Below are 21250 nucleotides of genomic sequence, written 5' to 3' on the forward strand. Positions count from 1 at the left end.
GGGAGAAACAGTGCAAATGTGCCAGGTGACCAGATTGAGTCCATCAGTGGACTGTAGTTTTGTTAGTGAGGGAAGAAAGTGCACATATGTAGCAAAGATTCACTCTAATGGAGCAGATCAAAATTACTTATGCCCATCTAAACATAAAAAAACGCTAGTTAACAAAGACTACCACTTACAGACATGACTGATTTGCATTAATCTTAGTGCAGGAGAACAAATATAACACATATCAAAGGAACACAATAACAATTTGGTGCTTGTCTGCCTTCTGAAAGATGCCCACTTACATGCTGATACACAGTTTCAAACAATAAGTCAGAGATGGCTTGGCAGCCCTGTGCCCCTGCTGAGCTCCCCAGACTCCTAGACCACTGAGACTACAGGGGAAATTCAAAAAAGGCTCAGCCGAATGAAAATATAATCTGATGCAATGTAAGCTGCAGCTAACACAGAGCCAATAGTGCCCGGGGTTAACTGTCAGTGGATGAAATCAGACTGATGTTTCACTCTGGTATAAAACTGTTTCAGCAAGTGCTCAAACTATGCTGCTGTGAACTCTCTCAAACAAACCCACACATGCAGAGCCAGTTTATAATGTATGTAGAATCTTGCTCTGACTGTAAATTGGCATATTTAGCAAAAATGCCAGCGCACACCTTTAAGTACAATCAACCGATTTGTGTCTTGTGTCCTTTGTTGTGTCAGCTGGTAATCAGTCACCTGAGAGAGTGACAGCGGGAGCAGCTCAGAGAAGCAATTTAGTCAGAACGACCGCGTTGGAAGTGATAAATGCCAGTAACATGCAGTGATTGATATAAGGGCCACCAGCTGGCTGCGAGACCCTTGTTTCAACCCTGGGGGAGTTGGCACCTCATCTAAGTGTTGCAGAAAAGAAGAAGATTTCTAAGATAAGTAAAATGGGGGGAAAAAATCAACAATTTCAGCAACATTTAGATGCATTTTTGGCATTCTTACACATAACAAGTCCGACTGACTTTGACGCTGCCCTGATTATTTATTACAGATGTTTTTTGGTTGGTTTTTTTGCAGATACAGCAGTTAGGGCCTTCAAATAATGAATTTTGATGTCATTCTGATGTCATAGAAGTCACCATGAGCTGATATGGACCAACAGTTCTGGTGACAGAGGCAGAGATGATTAGCAGTCTTGCTTTTATGGAAAACTTTGAAATCAATTAAACGGCTTTCAGTTAGCTAAAAACAAAAAGACAGACAAAAAGCATTCAGCTGCAATAACACACACTAAAAGTGCCAAATAAACACTCACATCTATTCCTCAGAAACTGAACTAAACAGCGTGTCTGTGGTTGCTGGTTTTGGTGTGTTCCATCCAAGGACACAATAAGGTGGCTTTACGTAGCTTTGCTTTATTTTTTAAAAGGTTTACAATCTATATTAGTTTTTGTCTATGAGTTTCATGGTAAGATGCTAACCTCTGACCTTCATTTATCTCCTGTGCAATCTGCTACAGATGATGCAAACAGCACTTTGGTGGCTGTAGCTATAAAACCTGCTGGTGCAGTAAGATTTGACTGGTTCGATAACAATTGCAGTACACACAGAATTTAACGATATGTAAGCGACACAATGATAATATAGTCTTTCTGTCATGTAACAGTTAATGTTGAGAGACAGTTGATGTCTGTTTATATTTGCTTAGACCTTCTGTGAGTTTTGCCTCGTTACGTAAGTGAATATTTTCAGTCAACTTTTATTTATTATCAGCTATAATTTAAGGAGTAGCCTGCTACATACATGTTAAAGCATTAGTGACAAAAAACCTGTCATAACTATAATTCTGAATGGAGCCATATTGAGTTCCTTTAATCTAGATAATTTAATTACATTTACTTTGGAACACATTTACAGGCATTTATTTACATGAAAATTTGAGTTATGAATGTAATTTACATTCGTAACAGACAGAGCTAAAAGAAGGTTAATCAGTATTGAGCTCAAAATATACAAATATTTTTGTACAATATAAGAAAATTAAGTATTTTTAAACCTGCAGCAGGATCGATTCATCTAAAAATAGCTTCCTCATCTCACCTCAGCCCCCCTGGTGAGCTTATTGATTAGAACCCATTAATTCTGATTGCCAGTGGTCAGTGTAAGGGCTCCAGGGAGCTCATCAATCCATCCACTTTTTCTCACTTTAAACTCGCCACAACTATAATGAGATGGTATTTATTTACTTCCAGGTGTTGTCCTGGCTTGGACAGTCGTCATTGTATATAGTGTGGCTCTATAAAAGTCCAGTGTGCACCCTGAATACCACCTCATTATTTACCCCTGTGGTGTGATGGTGTCGCTCACATCATGACCATTAAAAAGCAAAAGGTCACCGTCCCTCTAGTACACAGGGAGTTAAAATTCTAGCAAAGGCAGGATCTGCTTATTTGTATATACACACACACATATATATATATATATGGATTCATGAGTCTTACAAAGAGTTGAGAAAAACAAGCTAGCCATGTCCTTCAGGAATTCACAGATCTGGGGAATATACCTTCACCTTCTAATGTCAAAGTGCATATTTATATAAGTGGAAAGAGAAGGCCTGGATTTGGCATGAATGGGTGGAATGCTGATATAAACCTTTGCTTTTAAACAGTAAATGATGAATGAATACAGATTAAAACAGATGAAAAGTAACTTTGGCCAGTGTACACAGATCTTTGAAGACTAAAGCCATTTTTTGTGTGAAGCAGTTTTCGATGTAAAGGATTTTCTTTTTTAGTTATTTTTCCAATGAAGAATATGACATCTACGATATTTTTTTTTTTAATTTGAAAAAAAAAAAAAAAAATCATTTTCCCCCCTTGTTGTTGTGTTCACCTCTAATTTTGTGGAAAAAATTAAGATTAATCTCAAATCTCATCATAAATATCTTCCCAGGTATCGAAAAACACACATAATAGTATTTGTATAAAACATGTAGCCAGTGAATATGGCTTAGAGATTATCTTGATGCTCAGCTCTTAGAAAATGGAGAAACAAACTGAGTTTACACTCAGTCATAATGTATAGAGAATAGAAATAAACTGTTCTTGTAATCCGATTTTCTCCCCTAATCTTGTGAAACAACAGGCCTTGAGTGGAGTGCCAAATCAGCCCAGATGAATAAATCAGAATGAAATCCTCATGTGGGTTATTTTCTTCCTATTACACATCAGAGTTGTTGCCTATAATCGTTTAACAAAACCCATTATGTGACTTTTAAAAGAACAAGTATATTTAAGACAAAGACTCTGAATAGGGCCATACCAAATTAAATTAACAGAATTCATCACAATAAGGAGCCACAGTGATATTGTTCTGTATGTAAATGACAGGTGTCATATTTAAAGGAAATAATCAAAACACACTAAGATAATTTAGGTCTAAATGACTGAAACTCAAATGGCATGAATACAGACTTAACATATTGTCAAATATTTAAAAAAAAAACCCTCACATAATTAAAAAGATCATTTGTCTTAATAACAGGTGCACAATTAATCCTGCTTTACATAATTGGCGGATGGCTCCCTGATGACGGTGCACACGTGAACACAAGCACAGTGGGAAAAAATTGTTACAACCAAGGCTGCAACTTAAAATTATCACCATGAATAATTAATGTCCACGAATGGGGAAAAATGCCAACTGTGACTAGTGGTCAGCATTCTTGTAGTGTTTGTACCGGTAACATATTTTTAAAAAAAAAAAAAAAAGAGGAAATGAATCATTTCAGCAAATATAAAATGTTAAAATAAAAACCCAGTCTCCATTTAAACACAGAGCCATACACTTGCAAGCTTATGAAAGGCTGACATTGCCCCCTGGGTAAGATGTTCCTGATGGGAAAAGACATGAATGAGTTTGAGAAAGAAAGGCTGTTTTTTCTGGCTGCACTCAAGTCTTCTGGGAACATTTATTTTTTGTAGAACCTTTTGTATAAATCTACAGTTGCAGGATGAATTGGACCACATTTGAGTCACATATATTACTGAGCTTTGACTAAACCAGCCTTTTTATTTATTTTTTTTCGAAAAGCAGCAGCCAATCAGCTAAAAAGAAGCAAATTTCTGAACTATTTAAGCAGATGAAGGTTTACATACAAAATTCAGGAGGTGAAACGCATCAGAGCAAAGTGAAGGTGTAGCAGACTGATCTCAGACACCTCTACTTGGACTTAATTTAGTCTTATTCAGACATTTAACCTAAAAATAAACCAGTTACTATCTCAAAGGTCTCATGCAAATACAATAAATGACTCAGATTTATGCGTTTCTGCATTGACATCATTTTGTTTCTCTAACTTTCATTAGCTGACACGTGCGCATTCCCTTTCAGCACCCACGCTGAGACTGATGCACCGAGGTCCATGCACTCACACACACATACACACTCCCTTCTCATCATTCGGCAGCAGGTTTTGTCACTCACCCTGGCTGTTGGGTCCCCCCTCTCCCTCCTCGCAGTCCGTCATGTTGTTTAGCATCCTCTGTCCTCTTCAGGCTGAGCGCACTGAGCGGTACCGCTCTTGAGCTTGTTGCTGAGTAAAAAGCTCTGGCTGGGCAGCAGCCAAAGACAAGTTGCGCTTTACTCGTGCGTCTCGCAGCTCCTGTCCTCCTGCCTCTGGCTGCACGAGAGAAAGGAAAGCTGTGTATGTGTATTCTTTTAACTTGCGTGACTTCCTCTGTCTCTCTTTGGGAAGAGGATAGAGAGTCTGAGAGCGGCCGCAGGGTAGAGCTGATGATAGTGCTCGGTGTCACTCACATGCACGCTGTCTCTGTCTCTGCACACCACTCACCCCCCCCCAGTCAGTTTAAGCCTGATGAATACATTCATCATGTATTCAGAAGGTATTATCCTTCTCTCCCTCCCTCCCTTTTCTCTCCCTCACCCACAGTCATCATCATCCATCTCATCACGAGAGAGACGGATGGAGAGGGATTGAGAGACAGAGAGGATGCACATCAGATGACAAAGTATTGCCTCTTGGTATTAAGCATTGCTTTTGATGTTCTTTTTAGACAGAAGTCGAGATTGCATTACTGTCTGTTTGTTGCTCTTTTGTTACAGTTCCCCTTGCACCGTTTTGAAATATTTACCTATGTGGTCGTAGCCCATTATTTGTATGAGAACTACAGGCTGCACTTGCATATCTCTAAACTTAAATCTGTTTCCACACAGGCTGAACTGTCCTAGGGTGCCAAAAGTCTTTTTGTCTCCTAGAAAACTGTGGAAGATATACTATTGCAAAAGTTTTTATATATTTTGTCCTGCTGAAAATGGTCTAAGGAAATGTATGGGAAGTAATGAAAACACCCTCTTTTAAGAGGTTTATCTACTTATGTTTTAACCTCTAATAGACCATTTATGTCAATTATATTTAAATGTATTCCAACTTTACCAAGTCTGGGCCCTTCTGGTTAGGAATCACATTTCAGTTCGCTATTATCATGCCCCTGTGGTCACTCCATGTTTCAGCGAAATGACAATTTTTTGAGGAATGCAAAATAACACGGCCGCAGACAGAAATATTTAAGAATAGAACGGCTTGGTTGTGGCAGAGGAGGAAAAAAGGATGACAGCTAATCAAGAAAATATACAGATGATAAAGTGAGTAATGTAAAGAATCACTGTGAAAATGAGGCAATTAAGGAAGACACTAACAAAAAAATGCATGATGTTGATAGTTAAAAGTAAAAAAGAAAACCCAAATCTTTGGCTTCATTGATGATATATTCTAATCTGAACTGTGTATAATATCCTGTACTGAAATTTAGAGAGCATCACTAATCCACACCACCTGCCTGGCATGGCAAAAAACACAACTGGCATTTAATGGATGAAATGAAGAGAGAAAGGCTTTAAAAAAAAAAAAGTACTCTTGACATTATGTCACTGTGAACTGTGTGTCCAGCTCTGGCAAGATGATCTCTGAGGTTTGGCAGATGTTCACAGAGACTTTATCCTGACAACAGTATCCAGAAAACAGCTACACATTACATCATGTTCACTCTGGCTCATCATTTAAATGAAAAAGAAAAAAAAAAAAAACTCCACCATGACTAAAAGATGAGAAAAAGAAAATTTGAATGTTGGAAAAATCAAGTGGTGGAGTGAATAATAATGTTGCAAGCATGAGAGAGAGCGTGCTTAAAACACATGGGGTTACAGTCGGGCAAAAAAGTATTTAGTCAGCCACCGATTGTGCAAGTTCCCCCACTTAAAATGATGACAGAGGTCAGTAATTTGCACCAGAGGTACACTTCAACTGTGAGAGACAGAATGTGAAAAAAAAAATCCATGAATTCACATGGTAGGATTTGTAAAGAATTTATTCGTAAATCAGGGTGGAAAATAAGTATTTGGTCAATAAAAAAAATACAACTCAATACTTTGTAACATAACCTTTGTTGGCAATAACAGAGGTCAAACGTTTACTATAGGTCTTTACCAGGTTTGCACACACAGTAGCTGGTATTTTGGCCCATTCCTCCATGCAGATCTTCTCAAGAGCAGTGATGTTTTGGGGCTGTCGCCGAGCAACACGGGCTTTCAACTCCCGCCACAGATTTTCTATGGGGTTGAGGTCTGGAGACTGGCTAGGCCACTCCAGGACTTTCAAATGCTTCTTACGGAGCCACTCCTTTGTTGCCCGGGCGGTGTGTTTTGGATCATTGTCATGTTGGAAGACCCAGCCTCGTTTCATCTTCAAAGTTCTCACTGATGGAAGGAGGTTTTGGCTCAAAATCTCACGATACTTGGCCCCATTCATTCTGTCCTTAACACGGATCAGTCGTCCTGTCCCCTTGGCAGAAAAACAGCCCCATAGCATGATGTTTCCACCCCCATGCTTCACAGTAGGTATGGTGTTCTTGGGATGCAACTCAGTATTCTTCTTCCTCCAAACACGACGAGTTGAGTTTATACCAAAAAGTTCTACTTTGGTTTCATCTGACCACATGACATTCTCCCAATCCTCTGCTGTATCATCCATGTGCTCTCTGGCAAACTTCAGACGGGCCTGGACATGCACTGGCTTCAGCAGCGGAACACGTCTGGCACTGCGGGATTTGATTCCCTGCCGTTGTAGTGTGTTACTGATGGTGACCTTTGTTACTTTGGTCCCAGCTCTCTGCAGGTCATTCACCAGGTCCCCCCGTGTGGTTCTGGGATCTTTGCTCACCGTTCTCATGATCATTTTGACCCCACGGGATGAGATCTTGCGTGGAGCCCCAGATCGAGGGAGATTATCAGTGGTCTTGTATGTCTTCCATTTTCTGATGATTGCTCCCACAGTTGATTTTTTCACACCAAGCTGCTTGCCTATTGTAGATTCACTCTTCCCAGTCTGGTGCAGGTCTACAATTCTTTTCCTGGTGTCCTTCGAAAGCTCTTTGGTCTTGGCCATGGCGGAGTTTGGAGTCTGACTGGTTGAGGCTGTGGACAGGTGTCTTTTATACAGATGATGAGGTCAAACAGGTGCCATTCATACAGGTAACGAGTGGGGGACAGAAAAGCTTCTTACAGAAGACGTTACAGGTCTGTGAGAGCCAGGGATTTTCCTTGTTTGAGGTGACCAAATACTTATTTTCCACCCTGATTTACGAATAAATTCTTTACAAATCCTACCATGTGAATTCATGGATTTTTTTTTCACATTCTGTCTCTCACAGTTGAAGTGTACCTCTGGTGCAAATTACTGACCTCTGTCATCATTTTAAGTGGGGGAACTTGCACAATCGGTGGCTGACTAAATACTTTTTTGCCCCACTGTATATTAGATTATAACAACAGAAATGATAAAAGATGGATGAAACTTTCATGTCTAAAAAGTGAAACCAACATGAAAGTGCATTGGACTTGCAGCCATCAGCAGTTGAAACTGCTGATTGCAATAAATGATCATATAGAAGTCTATGGAAAAAAAGCCCTCTGCTCTGTAAACACTTAGGCCTCAGTCACACAGGTCTTCTGGTCGCTAAGGAAAGACGTGGATCCCAGTCGGTGACTCGTTGCTGAAGCTTTTACCTTCAGAGTAAAAGCTGTGCCTCACTGCAGCAACAAACATATTTCAAAAGGTGCAAGTTTTACTTTGAAGGTGAACATTCTCCGGACAAGTTGGCCATTCAAGCTACGGGTGTCCAAAGCAGTCTGCTAGAGGCCAAAGTACTTACAAGAAGGTATTTGGTGCAGTGCTCGTTTCATGAATGCATTTAGAGAATTTGACCAGCCATTGCTGTGTCTGTTAGACATGTCACGCAGTTTTCTTCTTAGAAAAAAGTTGACAATTGGACCAGGATGGTGACAACGTCAACACTCAACTTGAAGATTCAGAACAGGACTTTACAATCCAAAGGGGTTGAAGCAGTATAAAGCCCAATGGCTCACAGTAGCTACATCTTTTGTGTCTTTTGTATATACATGTTTTATACTGTCTATTTATGCAATAGATTTGCATAACATATTTGTGCAAAAGCATTTCAGAAAGGGGAGGGGGATAAATAAATGGTGCACTCAAACTGTGACAGCCCAGTCTGATCTCCAGTGGTTTTATGATGTCACTCCTGCTGTGCGTACTGAGAGAACAAAGCCACTCCCATCAGTAATGGAGTAAACAGTAAAACTTTCAATCAGAGGTGGCAGTGAAAAATCCTGGATTAAGTTACACTTTGAGCAACAAGGTCCAATATTTACTTTTCTTTAAGCTCTGTTTTGGTCTCCATTGGGGGTTTGAGATGATATTCGTTTTTTTCTTAGCCGTTAAATGTGTCGCTGTATTCATTAACAGCGCCTGTCTGCTGTTTGGTGCCAGGCCCTGTGAGAGAGTGGTGTTCAGAGTGTTTTTCGTGTGGTTCTTTGAAAATGGACGCTTGCTGTGGCTGAAAATGATCAGATGAAAGCTGTGAAAATGAATCTAAGCAGTAAAGTTGTGGGGTGTAAAACCCAAGGCAAAAAAAAGGCTTCTATGGAGATCACGGGAACTGCAAAGTTAGGTGATACTTTTTGTGGGTTTGTCACCTTTTGGTAGCCAGTAGGTAATTTAATCAATATTTCATATAAAATGTTTCATCTTTAATTACATTTCAAGTACAGGCATCATTCTTAAGGCATCGCAATTTGCACTTCCTGTTATATACCGTAAATATATACAAATTGTGCGTGTGACCTGTCCCGCCGTTCCCCTGACTTGTCAGTAAGAGCGGGCTGTTGGCTAGGCTTTGACTGGCAGAGAGCCTGAGAGCCATCTTCATCTGGGCCAAGCGGCTTTAGCTCTTAACCCACAGGCAGCTCTCTCCCCTCCCGTCCCTCTGCCTGCTGCTGCTGCTGCTTCACATGTGGCTCTGGATACTAGAGTTCACCAACTGTTTCACACCTATGTTGATGTGCAAAAACATGCAAGCACATTCAATTTAAACGTATGTTTTCTACAAAGAAAGTATGCACGCACACACACATACAAACACATTTCTACGCATGCAGACTTCAGCACACTGGAGTGAACTTTCTGATGCCCTAATCCTGCAGATTAAGGCCAAAGAGAGCTGGGTTGAAATCCACTTTTACTTTTTCCCTGATCAAGCACAGGGCCTGTCCTACTACTGTTAGTTTCAGTCACCTCCGTCACCCAAGTACCGAGGTGACATCTAAATCGTCTTGCACCTGAACGAGGGGGAACCTGATGGGGTTGGCATAAAAAAAACTGGAAGAAAGGAGACAAGCAACACCACCTGAGGGATTTCAGCATAGGAAATATCACCCTAATAAGTGTAGTTACCAATCATTAATGCACACAATCTCATTACTGGTGAAGCGAGGCATGGCAAATTAAAGTTAATCATTTATTTGACTAATTAATTAAAAAAAAAAAGAGTACAGCATCAGAAAGATTTAAAAATTTAGGAGCCTCGCCTCTCTTTGCCCCTCTACCTTCTAAAAGAAAAACTCACAAAAAACCCCCAGATAAATAAAGAGAGGGCAGCTCAGTTAAAAATATAAAACACAGATGTGATGAACAACTTAAAATATTTTGTCAAGCTAAAACACAATTAAATAAGCCAAAGCAAGACAACAGGTCACCATTAAACAACCAAACAACCACGGGAAATTAATGTTGTCCACAAATGGTAGGAGCAAAATGCCAGAACAGACTGAACAATGGGCCATAGGTGCCACTTAAATCAAGCTTTGATTAAGAAGCTAGGGAACAGTTCATGTTCATGCTGCGTTCACAAGCACAACTTATTAATTAGTTTATTTATTTATTGGAGGGATGTAAGATGCTCAGCTCATGAAGAGAGAGAAAAATTCCTTCATTGCTTGCAGGCTACCTTTGGTACTATCAGCTACACTGGCCCTACGTTACAGATTTATGACTAATATGGTGCTCTGGGAGCAGTTTGTAGGATGGATATATGACAGAGGTGTTTCAGCAACTTGGAGCCATTCAAAGGTGGAAAATATCTTTAGACCTTTTCTTCAAACCATCTGCCTGCTATCACCTACAATTTATCACCCTAACCCTAACCCTAAAAGCACCACACAGCTTCAAGAGGCCTGTGTCAACAATATGACCTGGCTTCCTGCTCTGGCTCAATAAAACTACAGGAGTGATGAGAGTAAAGCAAACTGGTAAAGCTGTGGGTTGGCATTATTCTGGCCAGTATTCTCCTTATATGCCTTCCCTCTGTCCGATCCTATTGTATCACAACAAGCAGTTACCTTATTGTAACCTAACCTATGCCCTTATCTCACATAAGGCAGTTGTATAAAAACCTTTTTGAAGGTATGAGCAGCAGGCTTGATCAAGTTCAATCAAAACAAAGCTGCAAAGTTCAGTAGAAACCTGCTCCTACATATAGTAAATGGTAAATGTGGGGCTCAAGAGTTGGGAGTTCGCCTTGTAATCGGAAGGTTGCCGGTTCGAGCCCCGGCTCGGACAGTCTCGGTTGTTGTGTCCTTGGGCAAGACACTTCACCTACCGCCTACTGGTGTTGGCCAGAAGGGCCGATGGCGCGATATGGCAGCCTCGCTTCTGTCAGTCTGACCCAGGGCAGCTGTGGCTACAACTGTAGCTTGCCTCCACCAGTGTGTGACTGGGTGTGTATAGCGCTTTGGGGTCCCTAGGCGGGACTAGTAAAAGCGCTATACAAATACAGGCCATTTACCATTTACCATATAGTAAGTGAACATGTTTTCCCTTGTTTGAAATTATTGTTATTCCTTACTGAGTAAAGGCTATCTGCTGTTGGCACTATTAGATACTACACTAATGACTGCATATGGAAATAATCTAGACCATTTCATTTCTTATCACTGTGTGTTTTTTCTATTAATGGTAGTGACTGATGACAAATTATCACTGATTATATGCTGCCAATTTCATGATGTACTTATCGCAATTTCAACAAAGGGAGAGCAATTACTGAACATACAGCCTCTCTGGGACTGTAAAACATCCCCTTTTCTTTCTTTAATGAATCTTAATGAATGAAGGGGGATTTCGAAAATGAGTTTAATCACAGCGGCTGAGGGATGAAGTGGCAAGAAAGAAGCCCAGTTGATGAATTATGCGCAAAGCCAAGCTAATAGTGTAATTGTATGTTCCATCTCTCCAAGGGAGGCCAAATTTCACATGCGTCCAGAGCTCCTGCTGGCACACACTGCTGTTTAATGCAGCAGCTGTAGCACAGTACAAGCAGTTTCCCACGTTCGTTAAAGTCAGGCTCTGCGATGCCACATAAGTTAGCCATTTGGTTTCAAACCTTTTTCATTTTCTTCATGCCTATGGCTATAAGCCGTATGTTTTTTTGTTTTCACGGATTTGTCCCCCAGATGACCTCAGATCCTTGCATATGGGATTCTAGAAAATATGCCTGAAGGGATTTAATAAAAAAGAGGGGTCACTATTGAACAGTATGGCTTTCACATTTTCACACAAGTATCAAGTGACTTGTAAAAGGAGTTTCTCTCTGCTGTGCTCTCTGGATGAAATGTTTGTAGAAAATGAGCTTGAGAGAAAAACCTGACAACTTCCAAGTTGCAAAAATATTTGCTCAGTACGGTTGCTTTAATTTTACAACAACACAGGATCATGCAGCACACTGTAACAGGAACTTGCACAATTCACAGAACTACTATGTGGTTGATTTACAGTTGAATGGTGTCAGATGTTTGGCTGCACAGACTCTCTGCTTTTTATATTTTATCTCTGCTGTCTGGAAAAGAATGTGAAGGCATTGTTGATATGATATGATATATCACTGAAGAAAAAGTATTCAATTTCTCTTTGGTAACGCTGGTATATTGTAGATGATGCAACAATCCAGTCATGATTTATCACTCCACAGGCAAAGCTAATAAGAGCTGGATGGCAAAAAACAGCTGACGTTAGCATGGTAAATCTGGAACAGGTCAACAAATCCTTTTTTTGCATATAAATATGAATTAAAATGATGTTCAGGATATGAGTAAGGATCTCTTTTTTGCGCTCCTAATATTTTCACGAGACAGTTTTGGCTCTTAAACTAAAACTCTAGAAACATGAAAAAAAGAAATAAAAGAAAGGTGGTTGGCTGTTATAATAAGCAGCACATGGATAAATTGCCAAAATCTGTGGTTTTCTCTTAAATGTCAGTGACATTAAAACAAACGAGCATACTAAAAGGTGCTCATGTGGCCTTAAGATTGTTTACGATTCAGAACAAAAGTGACACGCTGCTTTATCTTTGGTTGGCTGTATTACACAAATAAATTAGAATTAAACCCAGTGAAAAGTCAAGAGAGCTCACAAACTGTCATATTCTGGAGAAATAAATCCAGTTTGCTATCAAATTAAAGTTTTGACTTCGGGAATATAACCCAGTCATGAGACTACACGCCAGTGTATTCCTGCTGCTGACTTTCATCAGAAAGGGCAACAATGTGGATGCAAAGAGGATGATGATGATGTTTGTGTGACAGACAAGGATGCTAGAGATCTGCTGTTGTAACCTCTAGAAGGATCAACTGAAAGATGAACAAGTAGAAGTAGTTCAGGAGTCTAAGGACTGCATGGTCAGCAGTAATTGCGTCAATGAAAATGTAAAAAGCATCAGCATAGCAAAGCAGTTTCATAGCACTGATTAAAATTCTGATATTAGGATAATAGTCATAGGAAGGCCCACAGCCAGGCTTTCTGTATGTGGGAGTCAACCAACAGGATCAATCATCCTAACCAATATGGTTATGACCATAACTACCTAACAGGATGCAAGTGGTATGTTTATTTCAAGCTATCACATCATTTTACATCTGAAATAAATATCAGTTTTGTGAATCTTATGTTAATAACCTGTTTGTTGACTAGCTTGAGACATTAACACATCCTAAATGAAGCTGATGTCTTTATGAGTAGACAGGGCATGTAAACATTCTCTAAATGAACACTACAATCCAGAGAAATGCTCTGAGTGAAATCTGAGCAATACGTATGGAAGCCCATTTCCGCCACAAAAAAACAAAAAAACCAAGTATCCATAACTTGAAATTTTGACTTATTAACTCGAAATTTCAAGTTACTTTTCTCAAAATTTTGAGTTAATTACTCGAAATTTCGAGTTAGCTCTGCCAATCAGTAATCTACGTGAATGAGGTCACTTTCTTGTTACCCGGAAGCATATGGCGCAGAGTAACGCTCTCTCAAAACCGGAACGCAACAAAATGGCGCTTTCGCGAGTACGTTTGCCGATAGTAATGCAATGTGATTCAGCTAATTACACAAGGATTTCATCATTTTTGCAGCTAATACTGGTAGCTTAGCTGTAGCATTTGTACCTGAGGACTTCAGCTTCCGGGTAACAAGGAAATGACGTCATTCATGTAGATTACTGATTGGCAGCGCTAACTTGAAACTTCGAGTTACTTTTCTCAAAATTTTGAGTTAATAAGTCAAAATTTCGAGAAAATAACTCGAAATTTCGAGTTGTGAATCCTTTTTTTTCCCCTTTAGTGGTGGAAACGGGCTTCCATAAATAAGAGCAGTGATTCTTGCATCTTGTGGAAGAATGGACGCCTTGCCAGGTGTTAGCCCATCTGTCTTTGGCTAATAATTTCAGTGAAAAAATAAACTAAATATGTTTATTTTTTGTTTGGAAATCTGCCACAGATAGAGAGCAATAACATTAACATTTGGTCTGCACAGTGTGTTGCGAAATCTTTGTCCTCAAATAATCTTTCGTCTATTTATGATTCAGCAGCATCAATCCCACAACAACATAATCAGCCCCAAAATATCCTGAATTGATCTGCTTTCGTCATTTTTTTCTCTAATCAAAGTGGTTAAGCTTTTTTTTTCCAACCAGAAAAATGCCAAATGGTGTAATCCTAGCAGTGCAATCCTCTCAGAATGGTGACGTGTTGTGCAGCTTGTCTGAGGGATCAGTGAGGAGCGGAGACAGGCATCTCCTGAGGTCACTCTAAACTTTGCAGGCGTTATGTGACGTGCAGGACATTATTGAACAGGGATTTATCTGCATGCATTTATCTCTCTACTGGCATTTTCTACAAATTAGCTGTGGAAGTCCTGTGCTTCCAAACACAACTATAAAAACAATTAAATGCATCGTATTAAGTAGTAAAGCCCAACAACCTTTATTCTTCCAGTGGTGCTACATACCTTAATAAAGCCCACAAACTTCAGCAATGCAATTAAAATAATATTTGAAAGAAGAGTTTGACTGGAAGTATAATGCTACATTCATGCTCCAAAAAAACAACTATTCATCTGACCCATCTTTGCATAAATATTAAACATGCAGACATGTTGTATATCAACTGACTGTTAACACAAATATCTAATCAGTCACATGACAGCATGTGGCATGGTTGCTGTTGCCAGATGGGCTGGTCTGAGCCTTTCAGTAACTTTTGGTCTACTGGGATTTTCTCAGACATCCATCTCGAAGGTTTCGAGTGAACAGTCAAAAAAAGAAAATATCTAGTGAGCAGTAGTTCTCTGTGCCTTGTTCATGCCAGAGGTCAATGGTCAGACTGCTTCGAGCTGACCGGAAAACGGCACTCACTCAAATAGACACTTATTACAACCAAGGTATGCAGACGAGCATCGCTGAATGCACAACATGCTGAAACCTATACAGATCACCCACAGCAGCAGAAGATGCCACTGGATGCCACTCCAGTTTACAAGGCCTCACCAAAATTGGACAGTAGAAGAGTGGAAAAAACTGCTTTGATGAGTCTTTCTTTCTGTTGCAACATTTGCATGGTGGGGAAGGTGTGGACACTAATTTTCTTGGACCAAAATCTCAGAGAAATGTTTCCAGCACGCGAAGAACTGAAGCAGTCCTGAAGGCAAGTGTTTCCAGCCTCATATTACCAAAGCGTACCTAGTTAAGTGTCTTACGTATCAGATTGTTCAAGGAGCTTGGAAAGAAAGGGACTGGACTTCTTTAAGTTTTCCAAAGTAATATTAAAATAATAAAATAATTATAATTTACAATAAAATTATTAATAATAAGATCAATAACAAAATTGAATTGAATTGAACTAAAGAGTTGTCCCTTCAGAGGGCTGTTGAGCCACTACTAATCATGTGCCTCAACACATGAGCAAAGAAAAAAAGGCATGGGTCATTATCACCAGAGGTTTCAGGTGAAAACATTGTGAGAACTTGCCTCACTTTATCATGTGACCTACTGAGATCACCTGATTTATGATGGGGATGTACAGCTGAGTTTTGTCCTGTCCAGGTGTCTCTTCTGTGACATGTATCTATGGAGCGGCCGTTTGGTTTCTCCTGTGTAGAGGTTTGAGCACTCCTCGCTTGGGATGAACTAGTTTTTGTCTGAGGGTGTGGCTTTGTTTTCACTGGGATGTCATGCTTGGAGAAAAGTCCCCATGACTTTCTCTGATAAACATGCCACGTGATGGATGACAGTGTTGTTCTGTTTGCCATTCTGTTTCTCCCTAGTTGGTGTCTGACCTTGTTTCCTGTGCATTTTTGCTGGTTTGATTAAAGGCCCAGTTGGGATAACCACGTTTTAAGAGCTTTCTTTATTTTTCCTCCCTGCTCCTTACAATGACCTGGATGACTGCTAAGTAACACAAGTACATATTAGACTGTTTACATTTCAGCATCTAAAATGAAAATAGATAAGTAAAATAAAACTTTCAGTGTAGTTTCATTATTTATTTTCAAGTACAGGAGTTGTTATGCAAACAAAGCCCTGCAATAAACTTTTCAGTGTACGCCTCACAACATGGACATCCCAGTGGTCTGAAATGTGATTTCTCTGAATCACATCCATCAGATTATTGTTGTTGGAAGCATTTCAATGCATTTCTTCCTGGGCTGGATTTTATTACACTGTTCGGGCCTGTAAAGTGTGACTCAGTCCGTCCTGCAGCTCTGTTATAGGTATTTACTGAAGCATTCCTGCTGTGCTGGCTACTGACCAACAGATGGCGACATAGACTGTGTCTGTCAGTTCTTTGACTTTTGAATTTTTACACTTTGTAATTAGAGGGGTTTATTGTGTACACGGGTATTGTGCTAAGTCCTCAGTAAGTGTGTAGGTGACAAATTTAATTCAATTTAAATTAAAATACGAACCCTTAATCCCTATAGCAGTGAGAACTGGTGCTGTGGCTTGGATGCACTGTTCCCCTAAAGGAAATGGGTCTGTGAAAATCAATATATAGTCAATCTAGGTGATTATCTACATGAATCCTGTGACCTTCCCAATGGAAGTAATGCCTTCAACTACAGGGATCCCTGAATGCATGTTTTTCCTGCATAAAGGATTTGTCCTCGAAAAGTTTTAAGCCACCCCAAAAGAAAATCCAGTTATAGACTGGATTTGGTCATTCGATTGCATACGATGGAACAGAAGAGATCACTGTTTATCTAACTGGCAGAACTAACTAGAAAATGTATCAAATTGTCTCATATAAGATAACACACACATTGTCTTTAATGTGCGAGGACCAGCCACTCTTACAGCCAGGGGTAGTCACCTCCCCAAAGGAAAGAGCCTGTGTGAAAATAAAATGAATCACACGTGACAGCCTTCACAGTCACCAGATCACTACCTAACTGGATACCTTTAGGAGATTTTGTACCAGTGCATTAGACAACAATCTACACTTTTTTCAACAAAAAACAAAAAACACTAAATGAAGAATCATCTTGTAAAAGCGATATTCCATAGACTTCCAGACGGTTGGAGAGTCTATGCCGAGGCCCGCTGAAGCTGTTCTGATGAAAAGTTGTCGCCCAACACTTAATGTTGCCTTTTGCTTTGTCACCTGCAGCAGTTGCTTTTCTTCCTGCGTTTTTGTCCAACTATCCACAAAATAGTTTTTTTTTTTATCTGCTTTCTCTGAGATTCTGACTTGATGTTCTTACCGTTTGGCTCTCATTACATCTCGTCTGGGAGGATTCTTGGAATTGATATTAGCATAATGCTGTGAGAAATGTTCCTGAGAAGTATTTTATTGTTGTGCTGCTTCTGTCATGATCCTGGGTCCTGTTGACCCAGCGTTTTGTGTTTTCTGTTAGTGATTTTGGTTCTGTTCCTCCTGTTTAGTGTATTCTGTTCTGCCATCTATTCCTGTGTTAAGTCCACGTTTCCTAGTCTGTGTCTTTGCGTATGTGTGTTTCCTGTTTTATTGTGAAGGTCTGCGTCTCATGTGAGTGTTTTCAGTTTGCCTCCCTAGTCTCGTCACGTTTATCACTCCCAGCTGTGTCCCCCACCTGTGTGTAATCTCCCTGTGTTCTCTGAGTGTTTTTAAGTCGTGTCTTCTGTCATAGTCGTTGCTGGTTCGTCTGTGTTGTTTCCCCTCGGTCTCCCTGCGTTTCTCCATTCATCTCTCTGTGTATATTTTCCCCGGACCTCCCTGCATCTTTGTTCTGGTTTGTTTTGTTAGTTTGCACAGTTTAGGTTTTCTGTTACAGCTTCACCCGCGCCATTTCTGTTGTATTTACTCTTGTAAATAAATACTCACCTGCACCAGAGCTGCCGCTTCCGGGTCCTAAATAATCACCACACGGCTTGCCCCGGCAGACCGTGACAGCTTCATGATGTACCAAAAGGGCCGATACCCACAAAGCCTTATTTTATCACCATAGGCAGTAATATTTACGATTATTAATATTATAGCTAATCCGCAATGTACTGTTTTTGGTTACTTTCATGATCTGCATTAGAAAGTCAAAGCCCTCAGTGGATATAAATGAACCATGCTGCTGAAGAAGATCAATATTTTCTGTTGCAGCATCGTACCATTTTTGGTCTTATTTTGTTGGATGTAAACTGGAGCAGCTGTGGTGCTTGAACCTGATGCAAGCACGCAAGAAGCATTGCTGCACATGGATTACGTGATCAGCAACTCTGTTATCTAAATTGTTATCAAATGGAAGGGAGGGGAAATCAAGTTTAAAAAGAAATATTTCATAGTTAATTTATAGTGACACTAATAATACTCCTGAAAGCCTGGTAAAAACAAAGATCCAAAAGTACAGCATCATTTAACTCGTTTCAGAGTTGATTAATTTTAGGGCCTGCGGGCTGCGCATGAGTTTGGAATCAACACAGGCTTTCCTGTCAGACCAAAGGTGAAACGGAAATAATCTGGCACAACAAAATGACACGGCAAACAACATTTATGAGCAGGTCCAGGGCCAACTACAGATTTCACAAATGTTTAAAAACATCTTTCTTTCATTTCTGTTGTATTTACTTTTGTAAATAAATACTCACCTGCACCAGAGCTGCCGCTTCCGGGTCCTAAATAATCACCACACGGCTTGCCCCGGCAGACCGTGACAGTACGAACCAGCCAACATGGACCCTGCGGCACTCAATCCGTCCGAGGAGCTCCAAGACGACATCGGTTATAATGTGGAGATCCTCCTCGGGCTGTGGCTAGAGAACCCTCCAGAGGAGCTTCGCCGCGCCATTGAAAGTCGATTACAACGGCTCTTTTCTGGCCTGCCATGGCTTCTGAAATCGCTTCCTCCGACCATGCAGGCGTTTCTCCAGCACACGCCTCACCTTCTCTCAGCCACTCCTGCCTCGCTGCCCGACTCGTCGGATGTGATCCTGCCCGGCCCGTCGGAGCCGTCTGCGGGGAGGAAACGCCGATCGCGCCGCCGGCGCGCCACCCCACAGCCGGACGTTCGGACTTCTAATTCGCCGGCTGTGGTGAGTGGGGACTCTTTTCCATTTTTGGACTGTGTGACTGTTCATTCAGGGGCTGTGTTCTGTGCGGCAGATGATGGTGTGAACAGCTTGTCGCCTGCCCGGCAGCCACTGTCAGCTCAGTCAGCCGCCCGGCAGCCACTGTCAACTCAGTCAGCCGCTCGGCAGCCACTGTCAACTCAGTCAGCCGCCCGGCAGCCACTGTCAGCTCAGTCAGCCGCTCGACAGCCACTGTCAGCTCAGTCAGCCGCCCGGCAGCCACTGTCAACTCAGTCAGCCGCTCGGCAGCCACTGTCAACTCAGTCAGCCGCCCGGCAGCCACTGTCAACTCAGTCAGCCGCTCGGCAGCCACTGTCAGCTCAGTCAGCCGCCCGGCAGCCACTGTCAGCTCAGTCAGCCGCCCGGCAGCCACTGTCAGCTCAGTCAGTGTCACCTGTAGTTCACGCTCCAGCGCCTCCAGTAGTTCACGCTCCAGCGCCTCCAGTAGTTCAGGCTCCAGCGCCTCCAGTAGTTCACGCTCCAGCGCCTCCAGTAGTTCACGCTCCAGCGCCTCCAGTGTCACCTGTGGTCCAGGCCCCTGCGCCTCCAGTGTCACCTGTGGTTCAGGCCCCAGTAGTACCAGTTACACTCATTCACTCCATGCAGGGAGAAAGTCTTATTTCGACTCAGGGTGCTTTTCATGGTTTAGCTGCCATTGGCACGGTTTGCCGCTCCAGGGCTTCCCCAGAGGCTAGGTCTCAGTCCCCAGCTGATTCTGGACCCCTGAAGTTTAAGCAGCCACCTGAGAACTGCACCATGTCAGCATTGCCTGGGCAGAGCCAGTGCTCAGTGCATTGCCAGTCGCCTTTGTGTCAGCTAGTAGCCTCCATGACTGCTGGCTTAGTGATGGCTTCAGCTGGAGGGTCCGAGGGACCGCTCCGGCCTTTGTCTCCTGTCTCCGCTGGAGGGTCCGAGGGACCGCTCCGGCCTTTGTCTCCTGTCTCCGCTGGAGGGTCCGAGGGACCCGTCCAGCCTGCTGCGTCTCCGGCTCCCACGCCGCCGCCTGCAGCGCTTCCGCCTCCGGCTTCCACGCCGCCTCCGGCTTCCACGCCGCCTCCAGCTCTCACGTCGCCGCCTGCAGCACTTCCGCCTCCGGCTTCCACGCCGCCTCCGGCTCCCACGCCGCCGCCTGCAGCGTTTCCGCCTCCGGCTCCCACGCCGCCGCCTGCAGCGCTTCCGCCTCCGGCTCCCACGCCGCCTCCGGCTCACACGCCGCTGCCTGCGGCCTCATCATCCACGCCGCCTGCGGCCTCATCATCCACGCCGCCTGCGGCCTCATCATCCACGCCGCCTGCGGCCTCTTCGCCCTCGTCTGGTCCAGCCTCCGAGTCTTCGCCCTCGTCTGGTCCAGCCTCCGAGTCTTCGCCCTCGTCTGGTCCAGCCGCAGCCTCTTCAGCCTCTTCGCCCCCAGCCGCAGCCTCTTCAGCCTCTTCGCCCCCAGCCGCAGCCTCATCTGGGGCTGCAGCTAACCGGCCACTTTCCTGGCCACTGGCCGGGCCCCTTCGCCGTCTTAAGCGGCCCCCGGACCCCCTTCGTCTGAGTCGCCGCCGTTGCCTTCCGCACGGTCGGCCTCCGGACCCCCGTCACCTGGGTCGCCGCCGTTGCCGTCTGCACGGTCGGCCCCCTGAACTGCTTTCACGTCGCCGCCGTGGCCTTCCTCACGGTCGGCCTCCGGACCCCCGTCACCTGGGTCGCTGTCGTTGCCGTCTGCACGGTCGGCCCCCTGAACTGCTTCCACGTCGCCGCCGTGGCCTTCCTCGAGGCCGGCCCCCGGACCCCCTTCGTCTGAGTCGCCGCCGTTGCCTTCCGCACGGTCGGCCTCCGGACCCCCGTCACCTGGGTCGCCGTCGTTGCCGTCTGCACGGTTGGCCCCCTGGACTGCTTCCACGTCGCCGCCATGGCCTTCCTCGCGGCCGGCCTCCGGACCCCCTTCGTCTGAGTCGCCGCCGTTGCCTTCCGCACGGTCGGCCCCCTGAACTGTT

The 21250-nt window shown here is 43.0% G+C and overlaps 1 protein-coding gene across 1 annotated transcript in view; it reads right to left on the minus strand.

Moving 5' to 3' along the window:
- Positions 1-4752, minus strand: part of slc12a5b (solute carrier family 12 member 5b) — a 42548-nt gene extending 37796 nt beyond the window's left edge. Inside the window, exon 1 of the mRNA XM_087833308.1 lies at positions 4462-4752. Within this exon, the coding sequence (XP_087689434.1) occupies positions 4462-4516 (55 nt within the window). The 5' untranslated portion in view covers positions 4517-4752. The remainder of the gene's footprint in view (positions 1-4461) is intronic.
- Between the last annotated feature and the right edge of the window lie 16498 nt (positions 4753-21250).

This window comes from Neolamprologus brichardi, chromosome 20, assembly GCF_056152115.1.
Source record: "Neolamprologus brichardi isolate AB-2024 chromosome 20, ASM5615211v1, whole genome shotgun sequence".
In the NCBI taxonomy this organism is placed as follows: domain Eukaryota; kingdom Metazoa; phylum Chordata; class Actinopteri; order Cichliformes; family Cichlidae; genus Neolamprologus; species Neolamprologus brichardi.